This window comes from Eurypyga helias, unplaced genomic scaffold (assembly GCF_000690775.1).
Source record: "Eurypyga helias isolate BGI_N326 unplaced genomic scaffold, ASM69077v1 scaffold10284, whole genome shotgun sequence".
NCBI classification, from domain to species: Eukaryota; Metazoa; Chordata; class Aves; order Eurypygiformes; family Eurypygidae; genus Eurypyga; species Eurypyga helias.
The window spans coordinates 25,998-42,280 of NW_010244337.1; the positions used below are offsets into that span (position 1 = coordinate 25,998).

The following is a 16,283-nucleotide window of genomic DNA, read 5'->3' on the forward strand; positions in this document are numbered from 1 at the left end:
AGACTTGGCTGTTCTTTCACGTGCTGGCTGTGGGCATGTTTGGGTTCCCCGTTAACACTATGTTCCTATCTGCCTTGGTGGGATTCTGTGCGTCCTGTCCCCATGTTGCCCTCGGAGTGCTGTCTGTACGGATGTATTTAAGGCATGCAGGGATAACGCTTTGGGCACATGGACAGGGAGAAGGCAGGTTTAGCCACCACGGAGTACATGGGGTGTCTTGTAGCATTGCTCAGCTCTGCTACCTCTGTGTTAAGGTCGCCACCACCTTCCTTTCAGTCTGAGAATTAGGAAACTAGTGTCTGTTGAAGCACCGTAGCATTTGCTGTGTATTTATTGGTGAGCCACAGTAGCTTATTCCACAAGTCTTGTCTTGGTGGAAAAAGATCAGCCCTTGACAATAAGCCATTTTGCTTCACTTTTTATCTTCTCTGTTCCTACCTTGGTCACTACAAGGGGTGAGTGGGGGAGTATTTAGGAGCGCTCTCCCACGTTTTACTGTTCCACCAAAGACTTCAGCATTTGATGAAAAGAACAAAGCCACCTGGCCTGCGTACAGGAGGAGATTCGCAGTGCATGTGTAACATTTGACGTTACACCTGCTCAGGCTGACCGTGCTGCTTTTTCCCCTGATGGGAGCGTTAGAAATGTCTCGGTGGCTCAGCCCAGGCCCCCCTAGCACAGAGCCGTGTCTCCAGTAGTGCCACAGGAGGTGCCGCATGGGGAGCCTGCGTGAACCTGCTCTCTTCTCGGGACGCTGACTTTCTCACCCTCGCACCATGGCATCCTGAGGGTTTTATGAGTGATGTTGTAGAGCACATTTTAACGTGGTCTATTCTGGTAATGGCACTGCTGCCCATGAATTATCCTGACCTTTGCTTTTTCAACCTCCTAACAGTCTTTGCTCTACCAGCCTCCCATGGCCACAGGTTCCACACACGTCTGCTAACCACCAGGCCATTTCCCTTTATAAGAAATGATCTTCTGTCACTGGGTGTGCCCTAGTTCTGTTATTGTGGGGAATAACAGTTCTCCAGTTTGTTATCCACCTCCTTGGTGATTTTGCAAGCCTTGATCCCCTCTGTCCTTCAGCTCCTCTCCAGACTGAAGAGCCCAAGCGCTTCTAGTCTTTTCCCAGAAGGTGGTTGTTCTGTCCCTTTGATCCTCTTCACACTCCTGTACTTTGTGTTTCTTTTCCAGGTTTACTACCTCACGTTTCTCTAGGATGAAGCTCCTCTGGTACCTTTGCCCAGTGTTTTGCAGGGCTCTTCCAGAGCTCCTTGCAGTTAGCACAGCCTTGGATTTTCCAGAATGCTTAATACTGTCTTCACATTTTGGGGTTTAACCTTGTTAGTCCCCTTTACAGGTTTCACTGAGAAAAAAGATACTAAATGAAGCTGGTTCTAATACTGATTTGTGAAGAAACCCTCTGCTGCATCAGGGAGGGTGGTGGGTCTCTGCCCTTTGCCTGCTCTCACGTAGAGAGCTGTCAGTGACGTTACCCTTCAGTGACATGACAGCTTGGTTTATTAATAGTGTTTGACTTAGAACTGGTAAAATACTTTCTGAAATGCCAAATATGCCCATTAGATTAGGAGAATCTCCCAGTTACTGACACTCGCATTGAGACCCGAAACGGGGCAGAATTGCCTGCAGTAGAGGCCATGCCGATTGAGCTGATGGTGTTTTATCAGGGACTCAGTAGGTGTATGTATGACACAGTACCGACAGCAAGACTCTGCCACCTCAACAGGTGAGGAGAATGAGACAAACTGCAATTTCCAAGACTTCTGCTAGAGCCCTCTTTTCTGTGGATGAGCATCACTGGTCCGTGACGCGGGCTGTTGTTAGTGATACGGTGAACACCCCGGCTGGTGTCTCTGGTTTCCTGTCAGGGTGCCTGCAGATTTCTCCGCTTACTGTGTCCCATCCTGGGCATCCGTTAACATCTGCCTTAACCTTCTTGATCCAACGCTTCTGTTACATTTTTCCAAATCCATCCAGCTCTTCTGACCTGTGCACTGTAGTCGATGCACTGAGTAGGGGAGTCTCCTTGCCACCTTCAGCAGTGGAGACTGCCACAGGAGACTCAGTGACCTTTTTTCCCAAGGCTCTGTCTTCTGTCCTGTTCATCGTTAGGTCCCACTGATGGCATTTCTGGCTTCCTCTTGTGACGTATGTGAAGATCTTTTACCTCTGCTCAGGCATCCTTTGCAAGGTGCCATTCACATTCTTTTTCAGCCTTTCTAACTCCAGGTTTGGCATGTTGTAGGCTTTCCTGTTCTCACCGAACCAGCTCTTCATGGGTTACACGCTCACCGCGCTCCTACGACAGTCTCTCCTTTTCTGAAGAGCCATGTGTGGATTACCTTTTGCCTTTTTTAAAGGTGGCTCAGTGTTTACCTGGACAAATTCATTTTTTGGAAGTGCGTGTGGGTTGCTCCCGTGAAGTATGTGTGCTTGAAGACTGCTTTTGTACGGCTTCTTTTGGGGTTCCACCAAAGAAGGAGCTGCAAAGGTGTCTCCTCATTCACGGTCTCTGCTGTGCGACGGCATACTGCGCTTTGTGCAGAACGCTGCCCTTGTGCCTGCACATCTCTCGGATGCTCCTGTTGTGTTGGTACCTGGCAACCTGCTGAGTCCGTGACATGTCCACTGCGGCTGGATTATCGTCTGGTACCAAGAATTCTAGTTTCCCTAACTTCCTTTTAGATTTCTTGGATTGATTTGGAAGCCATTATGTTCTGCTGAGTACAGCACAGACTAGTTGGATGGAAGTACAGCTGGGCTGGTCTGTTGGCCCAGTTTCTGCAGTTATGTGTGTTTGGGTGTAAATTGTTGTTTCCAGCTACTGGTTCTGTTGCGATTATGTATGGTGTAACTTCTCCTGCTGTAGGGCTTGCCCTTGGTGCTCAAGGCTTCCCTGTTGTCGTGTGTTTACACTGCCCTCACTATCCCCGGCATCATCTTTATCTGTACGTGGATTTTCCCTGTGTCTTGGTTATTGCAGAAGCAGCTGACAGGATGTTGGAGGATGCTGTATCCAAGAGGTCCTGGACCTCAGTCCTTTGAATAGTGAGCTGAGTTCAGCCCTCAGGAAGTCCCTGTCTTCATGCACGTTCACCCACCTTTCATAAACATTCTCACTTGAAGCAGTAAAATGCCTCGGGAAGTTTCTAACTTGCGTAAGAGTGGCTGGCTGTAGGTAGCCGCCGCAGAGATGTGTGACCCAGATGAGTGGGCTCTCACTGCCTTCTTAAAAGAGTGAGGTAATTACATGAGGTGACCTGTAAGGAAAACACTAGTTCCATGCTTTCTGAATACAGTGTAAATTTAGCCCTCTGTGAAAGGTGTTTTCCACTTTGAAAAGAAAGAAGTGGCGTTGTAAATGAAGAGGCATTATTGGCCTCACGCTGTCACTTGCTAGGCACTTTCCCTCCAGCAATGGTATTTTCTGTCACGTAAAGTGTCCATGTTCATCGCGCTTGAGAAGGCACTGTAGAGAGTTGACAGTGAAATGTTGTCACGATAAGTGTGTGCGCAACAAATCCACTGTTTCCTCTCTCCACCTCCCGCCCGTCTGGGAACGGGCTGGGTCTGTGCTGTTGGACACCAGCGTTTTTACGAGCTGCGGGTTTTCTTTCCGTAACAGAGATAGCTAGGCAGGCCGCGCAGATAAAGCTACTGCGGAAACTCCAGAAGCAGGAGCAAGCTCGAGCTGCCAAAGAAGCGAAAAAACAGCAAGGTGAGTGCTTCTTGTGGGAGTCTGGGTGTGTGGGCAGCGGGATGAAGAGTCACCTGGCTCTTGGCATGTTCTGCTGACACTAACAGTTTGCTTCTGTTTGGTAGCTATTATGGCAGCGGAAGAAAAGCGAAAGCAGAAGGAGCAGATAAAGATAATGAAGCAGCAGGTAAACTTTGGCATGGCTAAATAAGCTCTGAAAAATATGTTTTGAATTACTAAATGAAGGGTTTTTTAATTATTTAGTAAATTATGAAGTATGCTGATCAGAAGGCGAAGGTTGTAAATGTAGTTGTAAAGCGCACGCAGTATGTATTACTTGAAATTCGAAGCTCTGTAGTGGTTCGTGTTGTCGGGACGTGCCGATTCTGTCTGTGCAGATTTAAGCCACCCGGTATACGTAACTGCCTGGAATGTCAGTAAGAAAGGAGGAGAACTCGCCGCTGAAGTAGAGTCCTGCGGCCGTGCCGTAGGTGGTTCCGGGAGACCCAACAGTGCTGTGTCTGGTTCCGTAGAGGCTGGAGCAGCTGTGGCTGGCTGGTGGCAGGTTTGGGGTGTAGCTCAGCGGGCCGGTGCAGCAGTACGTGGTTTCAAAGACAGGTACTGATCAACGCTCTTGTAGTAAAACCTGGGAACAAACGGGAGCCTGCGCAGACTTACCAAACGGCGCTGCTTCCCGAGGCAGGCTTGTCGTCGGTTTAACAGCCGATTGTAACAGATCAGCAAAAAGTTACGTATGTTGGGAATCTGACAGTTTGAAGAAGTGAATAATTTGCATCCGAAACTCTGTTTGCCTGGTTGGGTTTTGTATTTGTTCTGTTTGTATGAAACTTCCTGCAGAGTTCAGACATGAAACACTTGACCTGGTAGCAGGCAAAGGACGAGTGGTTTGGCTCTCGGTGAAAAGACAGTTTTTGTGTTCAGGACCATTATTGCTTCAGGTTTTTCCCCTCTTAGAGTGGCAGAGTGTAAGTGCATAGAACCTGCTAAACGTAGGAAAAGGTGACTTGGATAGGCCAATGCAACCTGGACGACTCTTGACTTCGTGTGTGTGCATAATACACATAGTACTTGTAGTTATTTTTCAGCAAGAATGTCTAAATACAGCTTGAATCAACTGCTGTGCTCTGTGTTCATATTCTTAGTACAGTATTTACATTAAAGGGCTATATGGAGATGGAAAGCATGAACATTTACTACAAACCCAGTATCTTTTCTTTGTGATAGAAACTTTCACTGGAATTTCCATGGAATTCTGTAACTGTTGGCACCAGGCAGTACGTTACTTTGTCATGTTGCGTACTTTTAGCTCTAAGTGACACTTCAGTTAGTCATGGGAATAGAGGATTCCAGGTTTGACTTCCACTGTGTTTGCTGCATCAGCTTCTTGGGAAGCTTAACTCCAGACTGAGCAGCCTCGTGCCTTTCGTCCCAAAGAGAGCTGAAGTCTGCTGCAGGGCACACGGTTCTGCAGGGGTGCAGCCTCCTCACTCCAGTCCCAAGGCTGGTTTCTGTTCGTATGGGAGTTCGGTTGTGTTTCTCCTAAAGATGGCTTAGTTTATTTTTTGAGTTTGTTACATCTCCTCAACACATTTTGTGAGGCTTTTTATAGGGTTGCAGAACGATTTGGGATGGAAGGGACCTTAAAGATCATCTAGTTCCCCCCCCCCCCCCCGCCCGCCCTGCCACGGGCAGGGACACCTTCCATAGCCCAGGGTGCTCCAAGCCTCATCCAGCCTGGCCTTGGACACTCCCAGGGATGGGGCATCCACAGCTTCTCTGGGCAACCTGTCCCAGTGCTCCCACCCTCTCCCTTTCCCACCTCCGCCATTCCGAACTCGTGTAGATGGTGACAGCTTCAGAGTTCCTACGGCGGAAGGCAGCCCTCACTTGCTGAAGATGGGCCAGTGACACCAGCTGTTCTGTAGACCATCGCGCCTGTGTCCGGTCGTTGCCGATGGTTAGGCAGCAGTCCTGAAATGCCTAGGTGTGCAGGGAGCAAGAGTTGCTTAAGTGGGGAATACACCAAATCCAAACCTAGGTCACCATCGCCATACTCCTTCGTGACGCAGAAATGGATAAAATTTTCGTGATTCCAGTGTGTAGGATGTGTCTTACAGAGACGGTTCTTCACCCTGAGCTGTACCGAGAAGTTCGTTGTGTGTTGACTTGGGCCCTTGTGGAATTACGAGGTGTAGCACGTACCATCAACTTCTGTGCAGTTTTATGAGCGAGGATGCTGGGGGATTGATAGAGATTTAAGGCTCATGGTGGGAGCTCTGCATGTTGAAAAGGGAAGTTCAGTGCTGTATAAACAGGGCCCCAGAATAATTGGCTGGATTACATGGTTTTATGACTTTGAGCAGTGTCAGGAGCTGGTAGGACTTGACTGTAGTTTTTTATTATAGCTCCTGAGGGGGTCTGGTACTGGAGCTCTATTCTTCAGGGAATTTGTATGTCTTTCTCTTCTGTGATTGCTCATTTTCTGTTAAATATTGTAGATTATCTCTTCCTAGGGGCTTGGTTTTGGTTATTTTTCAGCAGAGTATTGTTGTGGTATAATTCTGGCCAGCAATAAAATACCACGAATGTACGTCATTCGATATGAATGTTATATGTAGAGATGAATATATAGCAATACTGCTACTAATAAGTAATTAACATCATAGAAAATAAAAGAAATGATACTATTGCCTACCACCTGCGGACTGACACACAGCTGGAGCCCAAGAGCGTTGGCAGCAGAGCCCGAGCATTCTCTGTGTTGCCTGAGATAACGAACAGAAAGGCAAATAGAGTCCAGGCAGAAAATAGTGGTTTGCCAGAGCCCCATTTTTCTTATTCAGGGAGATCCCATCACGGTCTTCATGCCGCGGCTCCCATTTCCATTCACTCCGAAATAGCCCCACCATTGCCAGCTGGAACTTGAACGCTGCTGCCTTGCTCACACCGTCGTTACTCGGGACCCATTAAAGCCGTTTACAGAACGAACTGTGCCAACTGCCACCCGAGCCCCTGGGCAGGCCCAGCTGTAGGGGCCTGCAGGGGTACGCCAGGCGTCCGACGCTGGTGGAAATCCAGGACGTACGTTGTTACGTGGAACAGTTAACTCCAGCGGGTGTGGGACAGGGTAACAAAAAGTGGACAGGGAGAAACTTGCTCTTTTTTTCATTTACAAGTAAATTTACTTTCTCAGTGTGTGGGTTTTTTTAAAATAAATTTCTTCCCCTTCTAGGAAAAAATTAAACGAATCCAGCAAATCAGAATGGAGAAAGAACTTCGAGCTCAGCAAATTTTAGAGGTAAAAATAATGGCTCAAATACTGTTTTTCTGTTGCCATTTTAAGGAACGTTGTATTTTGATAGTCAAGGTGCAGTGACGTTGTAACTGATTACAACAGCTCCCGCAACTTGGGCGTCCACAGGCCCGTTCAGAAACATGTCTGAAAATATTTTCCTTCCCAGTGTATTAGCTGTGACCCAAATCTTGCAGATGTTCACCTGAGTGCCCCCCTTCTCCACAAATAGTCTTGTTTGTGCTGACGTTGCCAGCGAAACTGTTCCTGTGCTAGCCAACAGGTTTGCAGTAATAGGGTGCCGAAGCGGTGTCACGCTCTGCTGATCACAAAGTGCAGTGGAGTTAATACTGAGTTTATGTATGTGCTGGAATATGCTGGTTTACTATACTGGTTTACTACTGATATACTGGTAGAGTAGCACGGACAGAATTGCTAGTTTCCCAGTCTCTGTTCATGGAGAAATTAATGGCAATCCCTGTAGTTTCTCTGAGTCCTTGCTTTCCAGTTAGAGTGGCCAGGGGAACCACTTGGAGGTGGGACTTGGAATTCTGGCTTAATTTTTAAACAGGAAATGAATTGGGAATTGATGGATTTTGAAAACTGCACTGGGAAGAAATCTGTTGCAATGCACATGAGAAGTGATGATGTTTTGAACTTTTATAGGCACGTAACTTGATTTTAGTCAGATTATTGTCAAGTTGTGACGGTGCTGTTGTGTGACCTGTTTTGCATGCACAGGCGAAAAAGAAAAAGAAGGAAGAAGCAGCAAATGCCAAATTATTGGAGGCCGAAAAACGATTAAAGGTTAGTTTAGATGAGCTCCAAAAGCGAGAACTGTGTTGTTGTGCATAATACATGTTGATGTACAGAAGCAGTAAATTGAGACACCGTGTGAGCAGCGTGTGCATCTGCTATGTAGCAGTTGAAGCACACGGGGAGGTTTGTCTGTGTGCCATAGCCAAACACACATGTGCACGCCTTCCTACATACACACATGAATGTGGAGCGAGAGTCATTGTTTTATGGGCCACCACGATGAGTTTTGCTCGCGGGACGCTCAGTTTGCGTCACTCCGAGCCCTCGTGCAGTGACATTATTCTCAGTGTTCTTGTAAGCACGCGGTATCGGACAACATCGTTGTTCTCCGCGGGCGCAGCCTGTTCTAGGCCGTGTGTGTACGAGACCACAGAACGCTCTTACGAACGCTGGAAAGCGCCGTTTATAGTTGCTTCTGCTGCTGCTTTGGCACTCTAGTTGTATTCTGCCATGGAACTCGCCGGCGTGGCTGGCACATGTGCGGTATATACTCCTCTGTGCTCGGTTCGGGGGGCAGGGAAGTAACAGGTGAATTCAGATGTGCTTTTTTAGTGTGGCAAAAATGTGCAACTTGGTATGTAAATTTTGATGGACATCTTAAGTGCATTTTGGTTCTTCTGTTTAAGGAGAGAGAGATGCGAAGGCAGCAAGCGATTCTGCTGAAGCACCAGGTGGGTATGAATCCAGCTGACCAGAGAGAATGCCCATTGTGAGCTTCTACTTAAGCCCTGTGTGTGTGTGGGGGGAGATCTTCAAAATGTGCCCTTTTAAAATTTCTGGGTTTGGTTCCTGCACAAATTTTCTTTCACCTTATGATTTGTTGCTTTGCTTTGGTATTGGGGTCTTCTGGGGGATTATAAAGTGGTTTTATGACTTTGTGATTTCTGTTTCATAATGTTGTGCCAACTCTTTCTACCAGGAGTTGGAGAGGCATAGACTAGATATGGTATGGGTATGTTTATTTTTGTACATCTAACACCGCATTGTGATTTGGTTGTGATATGGTTGTCATAGCAATGCATAAAACGTAGCACTGGCTGCTGTCATATTACATACTGCTGCATGGCTTTACAGCACAGTGCATTGCATACATCTGCTTGGCTTGTCTGTTACGGAAACGAGACACGTCTCGAACGTGTACAAATTGCACAGGGCAGTAAAGAAACGAGGCTTTTAACCAGAAACCTGTTACTGGTGTCCCAGTAGAAATTGGACTGCTGTATAAAACCAGGGATTAATTAATGCAAAATTAATAGGTGGTCACTTGGATAATTTGTGCAAGCATTGTCCCGTTCACTGGGAATGAATCCAGACATTTTAAATACAACCTGAATTAACCTGTTTTAGAAACCAGGATGATGTCTTTCCTAAGTTTGTAAGGTGCTGAGGAAATCGGCTTCCAGTCAGGGGGAAATACATACTCTTACAAGTACACAGTGAAGTACTGGAAGGTGTAATCCTAGCCTCTCGGAATTAGGTGATAAAATTCCTGTAGCCTGTACTGGGACCAAGATTTACTCTGCAGCTTTTAAGACACACACCTCCCCCCCATACTTAATGCTCTAGAATGCAGCTGCTTAACGCACGTGCAGCTAGTGACGTATTTTATTGAGGGACAGGCATCAGTATGTGCAAGTGTTGCTGCGTGTGTATATGCGCCACCACTGGCTCGATGAAAGCTGCCCTAGAGCTGAGGAAGATCATAGTAATTTGTTGCTTGGTTTCAAAAAAGTTAATATTTGCAGTGTTTGAATATGACCAGTTTAAAATTTCTGCTGAATTGGCTCTTGAAGAGGTAAATTGCAAGTTCCGCAATAGCAGATGTAAGGTAACTGGCCTGTTCCAGCCAACCATTATGCTTTTTGTTCTGCCGGCTTATGAAGGAGCATCACAACTGACCATAAGTAAATCTGTATGCTTCTTTTTTTACACTGTCTCCATGTTCATTGCTTTACCTTTTTGCTTTTGATTGTTCTTGTATTTGCTTTCTAAACCTGAACTAAAACATGCACAGACTCGGCCATTCTTGTCCTATATTTAGCATTTACTGTGACTCGTCTATTAATGCTAAAGTCGTTACTCAGCTTTCTTGATGGTTTGAAATGTGGATTAGTTTTGTTCTAATCTTACCTGCTTCAATAGGAACGAGAAAGGAGAAGACAACACATGATGCTTATGAAAGCCATTGAAGCACGTAAAAAAGCGGAGGTGAGTATTAACCCCTGGAAGTTCCAAGTTCTCACGGTTTCATTCTGTCCAGCGTACGGCGAGACAACACTTAATACGTTGGGTGATGGGTTGTAATAAATGGGGTCACAGCAGGCTTGGCAGCCTGTGAACACTGGGGTTGCTCAGGGCTCAAGTCTGAGGCCAGTGCTCTTGGATGTTTTTATAAATGATGCGGATGCGAGAGTTAAACGTGCGTTGTTTGCCGCCAGTACTGACCGGGGGAGCCTCGACTCCTTGAGGGTAGAGGGGTTTTAGCTGGGACAGAGTGAACTTGCTTCACAGTAGCGGTATGAGGCTGGGGTTTGGATTTGTGCTGGGCACTGATAATACTGGTGGCTTTCAGTTGTTGCTAAGGTGTGTTTAACAGAATAGTGAACGTTCATTGCAGCCCGTAAAAGTAGTCTCTGAATACACCCGTGTAACTTAGCATGGTTGCACTTGCATTTTTAATCAGAACTGCAAGTTAGCATGTTGCCACTTAAATATCCATCTGTACTTCCCTTGGGTTTTTCTGACATAGAATGTTTCTAGTTGCCAAAAACAAGCTGGAGGGAGTTCCAGTTGGCTTTGGGACCCTGACTCAGGGTAAGATAAGTGGCAGTGAACCACTTAGAAATCCAGGTGTTACCGATTTGTGTGCTGCTGTAGTATATTGGGATTTTCCATACAACATCTGTGCTGGCAAAGGGGGGAAAACATGGATGAGCAGCATGGCCCTTAGGAAATCATCAGAGATACGACGGCCTGCGGTCAGTACAGAGGACGTGCACGCAGCTGTTGGGCAGCTGGGTAGTTCTGTATGTCTCTGCTCTTCCTCTGCCACTGTCAGATTGCTGCTCCAAACACGTTCTCTGTGTGCAGCTCCCAGCTCTGTCTTGCCAAAAACCCACCGAAGGCTGTAGTAGTAGAGGTCACTGTCAGCTGCTCTGCGTGGTCATTGCGTTTAACCACAGTTGCCAGCAGCGGTCTGGCATTGCTCGATGTAGAGTGAAAGAAGGAATAAAAAACCGTGGCCCTGACAGGCCCGTACAGCGACGTGAGCCATTTGTGCCAGGCTGCTGATGCGCCCGAGTCCTGACGTAGGTACAGCCAGAATGTGGTAGAAACCTGAGGCAGCTGGAGTGACCTCAGCTGACAGAGTAACGGGAGATGGTTCTGAATACTAGGAACCAGCTTAGCGAGGCTCTTCAGCCCTTTTGTGCCTAGAGAGGGAAAGGGTCTGTCTCAGGGAGCTTCAGGGGCTCCACCTTAGGCTGTATCAGGTGGTTAGGGCTAACCGAAACCCCAACATGCATGTTTGTGTGTGTGCACGTGGCCCTGTGACCTGAAGATGTGTCATCAACACGGGGTAGGCTCCACACGTGGTTTTGCATTCGGTGCTGCGGCACAGGGGTCCGTAAGGAACTGTGTGGGCACATCCGCGCTGGGCAGGTACTGCAGAGAACCGCTGGATGCCGCAATGGGAAGGGCACTCGGGGCTCCAAATTCAGGGCCAGTCTCTGCAGGTCAGAGGGATGCAGTTCTGTGGGACCTCAGCGAGGAGGGTGTTGGAGGAGACCAATAGATGCTTGATTATCCCTGTGTTCCGGTGCACAGAAGGCACTGGTGACCGTTCAGTTTCCCAGTCGCATGCTGAGTGCATGGCACTGACGGCCCAGGGCTGTGTGTGCTGGAAGGGTGCTGCTTTATACGCTGTTCATAGCCAGTTCGTGCACTGCGGGCATTTAAACCACGCGTTGTCTGGGGAAGTCTTCCCAGCTGCTGCTTTCGACCCGTCTCGCCTTAGCAGATGCGTGTTGGTGACACCTGTGTGTGAGCGGGGCCTTTGAAATCACCTGTCTTGTTCTTCACCATGTTTCCACTCGGTCACCTTTCTGAAATGGTGTTCCAGAGACACTCAGCGTAAACCTACTCAACACCCATTTCCATGTGGGCAGGAGAGGAGAGGAGTGAATCCTAGATTTTTCTCACACATGCTGGCTTTGCTCTATTTCTGTAGTTCCCTTTACTTGAACGCGGGTTCCTTAATTGCTGGGTGTAATTATTGACATTACGTAAGCGGTGCTTTTCAGATGCTTTGATTGTTCCATTGTAAGTGTAATACGTGGGTTTCTGTCCTTTTAACTCTCTTCAAGGAAAAAAAGCAAGAGAAACGCGATGAAAAAAGGTTGAATAAAGAGCGTAAACTGGAACAGCGGAGACTGGAATTGGAAATGGCCAAGGAGCTAAAGAAGCCCAAGGAAGATATGTGCTTAGCAGACCAGAAGGTAATCACAGGCGTGGAAACTTAATGCCTCTTGGTGCTGTAGCATGCCATGGTGACAGTAACTGTTCTCTTGCAGCCGCTCCCGAAGCTTTCCCGTTTTCACCTGCATCATTAGAGAGCTGTTTGAAATACATAAACCCACAAGATACTACAGACCCTAAAGCAGCAGATGTTTAGCTAATTAAAGCCGTTTTGTGTAAAGGTGGCCTCCTTCCGAAAGAGCCCTTGTGTGGTTGCTTAAATAATCGACCGCTGCGAGCTCTTTCTGCAGCAGGAGTGTGCACCGTGTCCCAGGACACTGGCACTGGGTCGAACTTGGCTCAGATGGGCAAATATTCTAAGCTGATACTTAAAAAAAAATTGCTGTCCCAGTGTTCTTAGTTGTTGTCCTGCAGGACCTGACATACCTCAGGTTCAAGGGTCCAGAAAATTCCCCTCCTTATGTCCTCCAAATATTTTTACACAGTCTTCTACAGTATTTTGGCTCAGAATAGAGCCCGAGAGTGTCTTCCAGCCAAAAAGTATTTATTAACCACTTGCCTCCTATAATATGTGAAAAGGTAAATGCGCTTCAGCTTCACAGTAAACTGGTGGGATGGGGTGGGGTGGGCCGGGAGGGGGAGGAGCTTTTCTGTCCCCTTTCCCTTCTCACATCGTTATGCTGTAGGTCATGGAAGTGTCAGCCGATTTCCCCAGCTGAGATCAAAGTGTTTCCTTTTGAAACGTGCTGCTGAGCCTCTCCTTGTTTGCCTTCCAGCCTCTGCCTGAGTTGCCTCGCATTCCAGGCCTTGTTCTCGATGGAAGCTCATTTTCAGATTGTCTCATGGTAGTGCAGTTCCTGCACAACTTCGGTAAAGTCCTTGGCTTCGACATGAACGTGGATGTCCCTTCCCTGAGCGTTCTTCAGAAGGGTTTGCTCAACCTAGGGGACAGCATGGGAGAAGTGCAAGACTTGCTTGTGAAGCTCGTGTCTGCAGCTGTTCGTGATCCGGGACTTGTTACAGGATGCAAGGTAAAAAAAAAAAAAAAGGAAAAAAGAACCAGTAGCAAACACCCTGTATTTATGAAAGTCTCTGATCATCATGCATCTTCCACACCTCTCGTCTGGGTTTCCGTCCTTGTTCCTACCCCTTTGGTGTTGCTGTACTAATGTTACTCGAAGACATTCTGTGCCCTCTCAGCTTTCCAGAAGGGATGCGTTTCTGGGCATTTTCTCCACCCTCCACAGTTTTGTCTGGCCTCTTGTAGGGCAGTCTCCCATCTCTGCCCATGTCTTCTAACTCCTCCAGTTTTTCCCCTTTCTGTTTTACACTCACGCTGCACTCCAGTGAATCTTGCCGATTCTCTCTCCAAAGCTCACCAAAACTGATTCATTTGTGATTCTCTTTCTTCGCTTTCAAGGCAACGTAGCTCTGTGCTGGAGGACTCGCCACGGCATGATTGTCCAAACCATTCTTCTTCAGCTTCTGGTTGGACCCTGTCTTTTTTCATTTAGCCTATTTCATTAGTATTATCTCTGCTCTTGAAAACTTCCAGGTGAAGACCTTCTCATTTCTTCCTCTGTTGAAGGTTTACAAATTAAAACCCTGGTCCAAGTCCTTGTGCTGAAAGGCAAACGAACCCACCTGACTGCTCCATAAATGAGAATGGAGCCTGCAGAGGAAAGCCCCATTTTTAGATGTGATTTTCTCCAAATGCCTTTATTCTTTTCAGGCTAAAACTATTCTTGGGGAGCACTTACTGAACGTTGGTATCAATCGAGATAACGTGTCCGAGATTCTGCAGATGTTCATGGAGGCGCACTGTGGGCAGACCGAGCTGACGGAGAGCTTGAAGACAAAAGCTTTCCAGGCCCATACTCCAGCTCAGAAAGCGTCGGTACTGGCTTTTCTTGTCAACGAGCTGGCGTGCAGCAGAAGCGTAGCAAGGTAAGAGTTTCCCAAAGAGGTCTGGAACCCCTGTATAAAGCGATGCAGTTGACGGTGAGTCCGCTGCTAGAGGGGGACTCTTGGTGCTCTTACAGTGACAGCTGAACATTGCTGTGTTCCTGCTGCTCGTCTTTACGCACGTGTGGTGTCACGGAAAGGAACTTTTCCATGTTTGGTCTCTAAGTTGCTTTCCAAAGCTTGCCCCAAAATTTCTCCGGGTCTTTTTGGAGTAAGGGATGAGGTTGACTATGAAGAAGTTCCCTAACTACTCTAGGGCACACTTTAGAAGAGTTTTATAAGGATTCTGTAGTTCCCGGCTTTCCCTTGGTTTTTTTCAGCCCTCTTTGGCCCAAATACTTTAACTGGGGTCATCACCTGAGGTGGCAGTAATTCGAGGAAGTGTGCTCTTTGTTTGTTGCTTAAATGAGGACATGTCAGAGCATAATTGTGACATGGCATGTCATAATGTAAAAACCCTTGGGGTAAACAACACTTTAGAACCCCAGGCTGTGCAGTAAGAGCTTGGGCCATGCCAGTCTTGGGGTGCCTACAGCTGCGCGTGTTCCCCTGCTGTGGTGCAGCCCTGGAGCACCCAGCTGAGTGCCTGTTTGTTTCCTGGGGAATTCTGCTGCTTTTCACATACTGGGCTGCAGAAGCGAATCCGGGTGATGTAAGGCAGGAATGAGAGAGGTGCTTCCTGTTTTCCACGGCAGAAAGTCGTGGAAGCGGGCAGTGCAGGGGGCGTGCGGGTGCTGTGCAAGACAGTTCGTGCGTGTTAATCAAATCCATCATGGCAGCGAGCTGTGTTACTGCACGTGACCACCGTTGTCAGACCAGACTCGTAGAAATGATCATTCAGAACGTGAGTTGCTGTATTTTCGTCATGGAAACAACCTCAACCTGGTAATTGCTGAGGTTGGGATGTCTCCAGAGGGGCTCACTGGCGGTCACTGTACCAAAGCACTTCTTCGGTTCTCCAGTTTCTGAGCGGGAGGGGAACGGTAGTGTGTGGAGCACATGGATGCTGCTTGGAATGCCAGAGATGTGCTGTGATAACCTGTTGCAGTGCAGATGCTTTGTGGCAAATACATCTGGAGGCTTGACACTGCCTTCCAGTACGGAAGGAGATGTCAGGTTCTGTGAATGACGGGCTGCGTGTGGACAGCTCGTGCGATACTGTAAAGAGAGGTTGCCGGACGTAGGTCTGGCAGGGTGCTGTGTTGGCATTCAGGCTTTAAAACCACTTGCTCTGAATTTGAAACATTTCTCCGAGATGGTTCTTTGAGACAAAGTGTCTGCACATAAATGTCTGTCAGAAATAGATATGTGAGTTCACTGTTAACGGCTTATTTTATCTTTGACAGCGAAATTGATAAAAACATTGATTATATGTCAAACCTAAGGAGAGATAAATGGATGGTCGAAGGCCAACTTCGGAAGTAAGTTTCAATCCTTAAATACTACAGTGTGTTGCTTCTTGCGTTCACTCGGGTATGCAGCTACGTAGGCAGTTGGTTTGAGGGACAGAATTAGCTGATGTTGATGTTTTTGGGAGTCGGTAAGTGAACTGCTTGGTTCAGGGGATGTGGATTTGGAATGGCACAGCACTGGTCTTCCACAGTTTGTTAAAGATGCCTGAGATTCAGAGGGTTAGTGTCCCTCAAAATCGGGGCAAAGTCAGGTCCATTCTGTATCCTTTGGAATAAAGGGAATATTCTTTTACCAGAATGTTACTGGAGCTGTTGAATCACTGTTGACATTATTGAAGTTTATTTGCACCTACCATAATGAGCAGTGTTCATTCTGAAAGGCGATTTAAGAAGACCTGATTTCCATGCAATTACCAATCGGATTCTGCTGATTTTTATTACGTTCCCTTAGTGTCACCATCTGTCAGTGTTGTGGTGTTCCCCGTAGCTAGGGATCGTTCATAGAATGCAAACTTCGAGTTGTTTTTTATTTAAGGGGAAATTGGAACTTTTGTAAGGGTTGTCAGTTTCACACCCA

General features: G+C 47.2%; 1 protein-coding gene across 1 annotated transcript in view; it reads left to right on the forward strand.

Moving 5' to 3' along the window:
* BAZ2B (bromodomain adjacent to zinc finger domain, 2B) overlaps positions 1-16,283 on the forward strand; it is a 55,598-nt gene that overhangs the window by 20,748 nt on the left and 18,567 nt on the right. The window contains exons 11-20 of the mRNA XM_010149708.1: positions 3,650-3,742; positions 3,847-3,908; positions 6,975-7,040; positions 7,776-7,841; positions 8,480-8,524; positions 9,996-10,061; positions 12,218-12,349; positions 13,106-13,360; positions 14,062-14,276; positions 15,641-15,715. Of these exons, the coding sequence (XP_010148010.1) occupies positions 3,650-3,742; positions 3,847-3,908; positions 6,975-7,040; positions 7,776-7,841; positions 8,480-8,524; positions 9,996-10,061; positions 12,218-12,349; positions 13,106-13,360; positions 14,062-14,276; positions 15,641-15,715 (1,075 nt within the window). The remainder of the gene's footprint in view (positions 1-3,649; positions 3,743-3,846; positions 3,909-6,974; positions 7,041-7,775; positions 7,842-8,479; positions 8,525-9,995; positions 10,062-12,217; positions 12,350-13,105; positions 13,361-14,061; positions 14,277-15,640; positions 15,716-16,283) is intronic.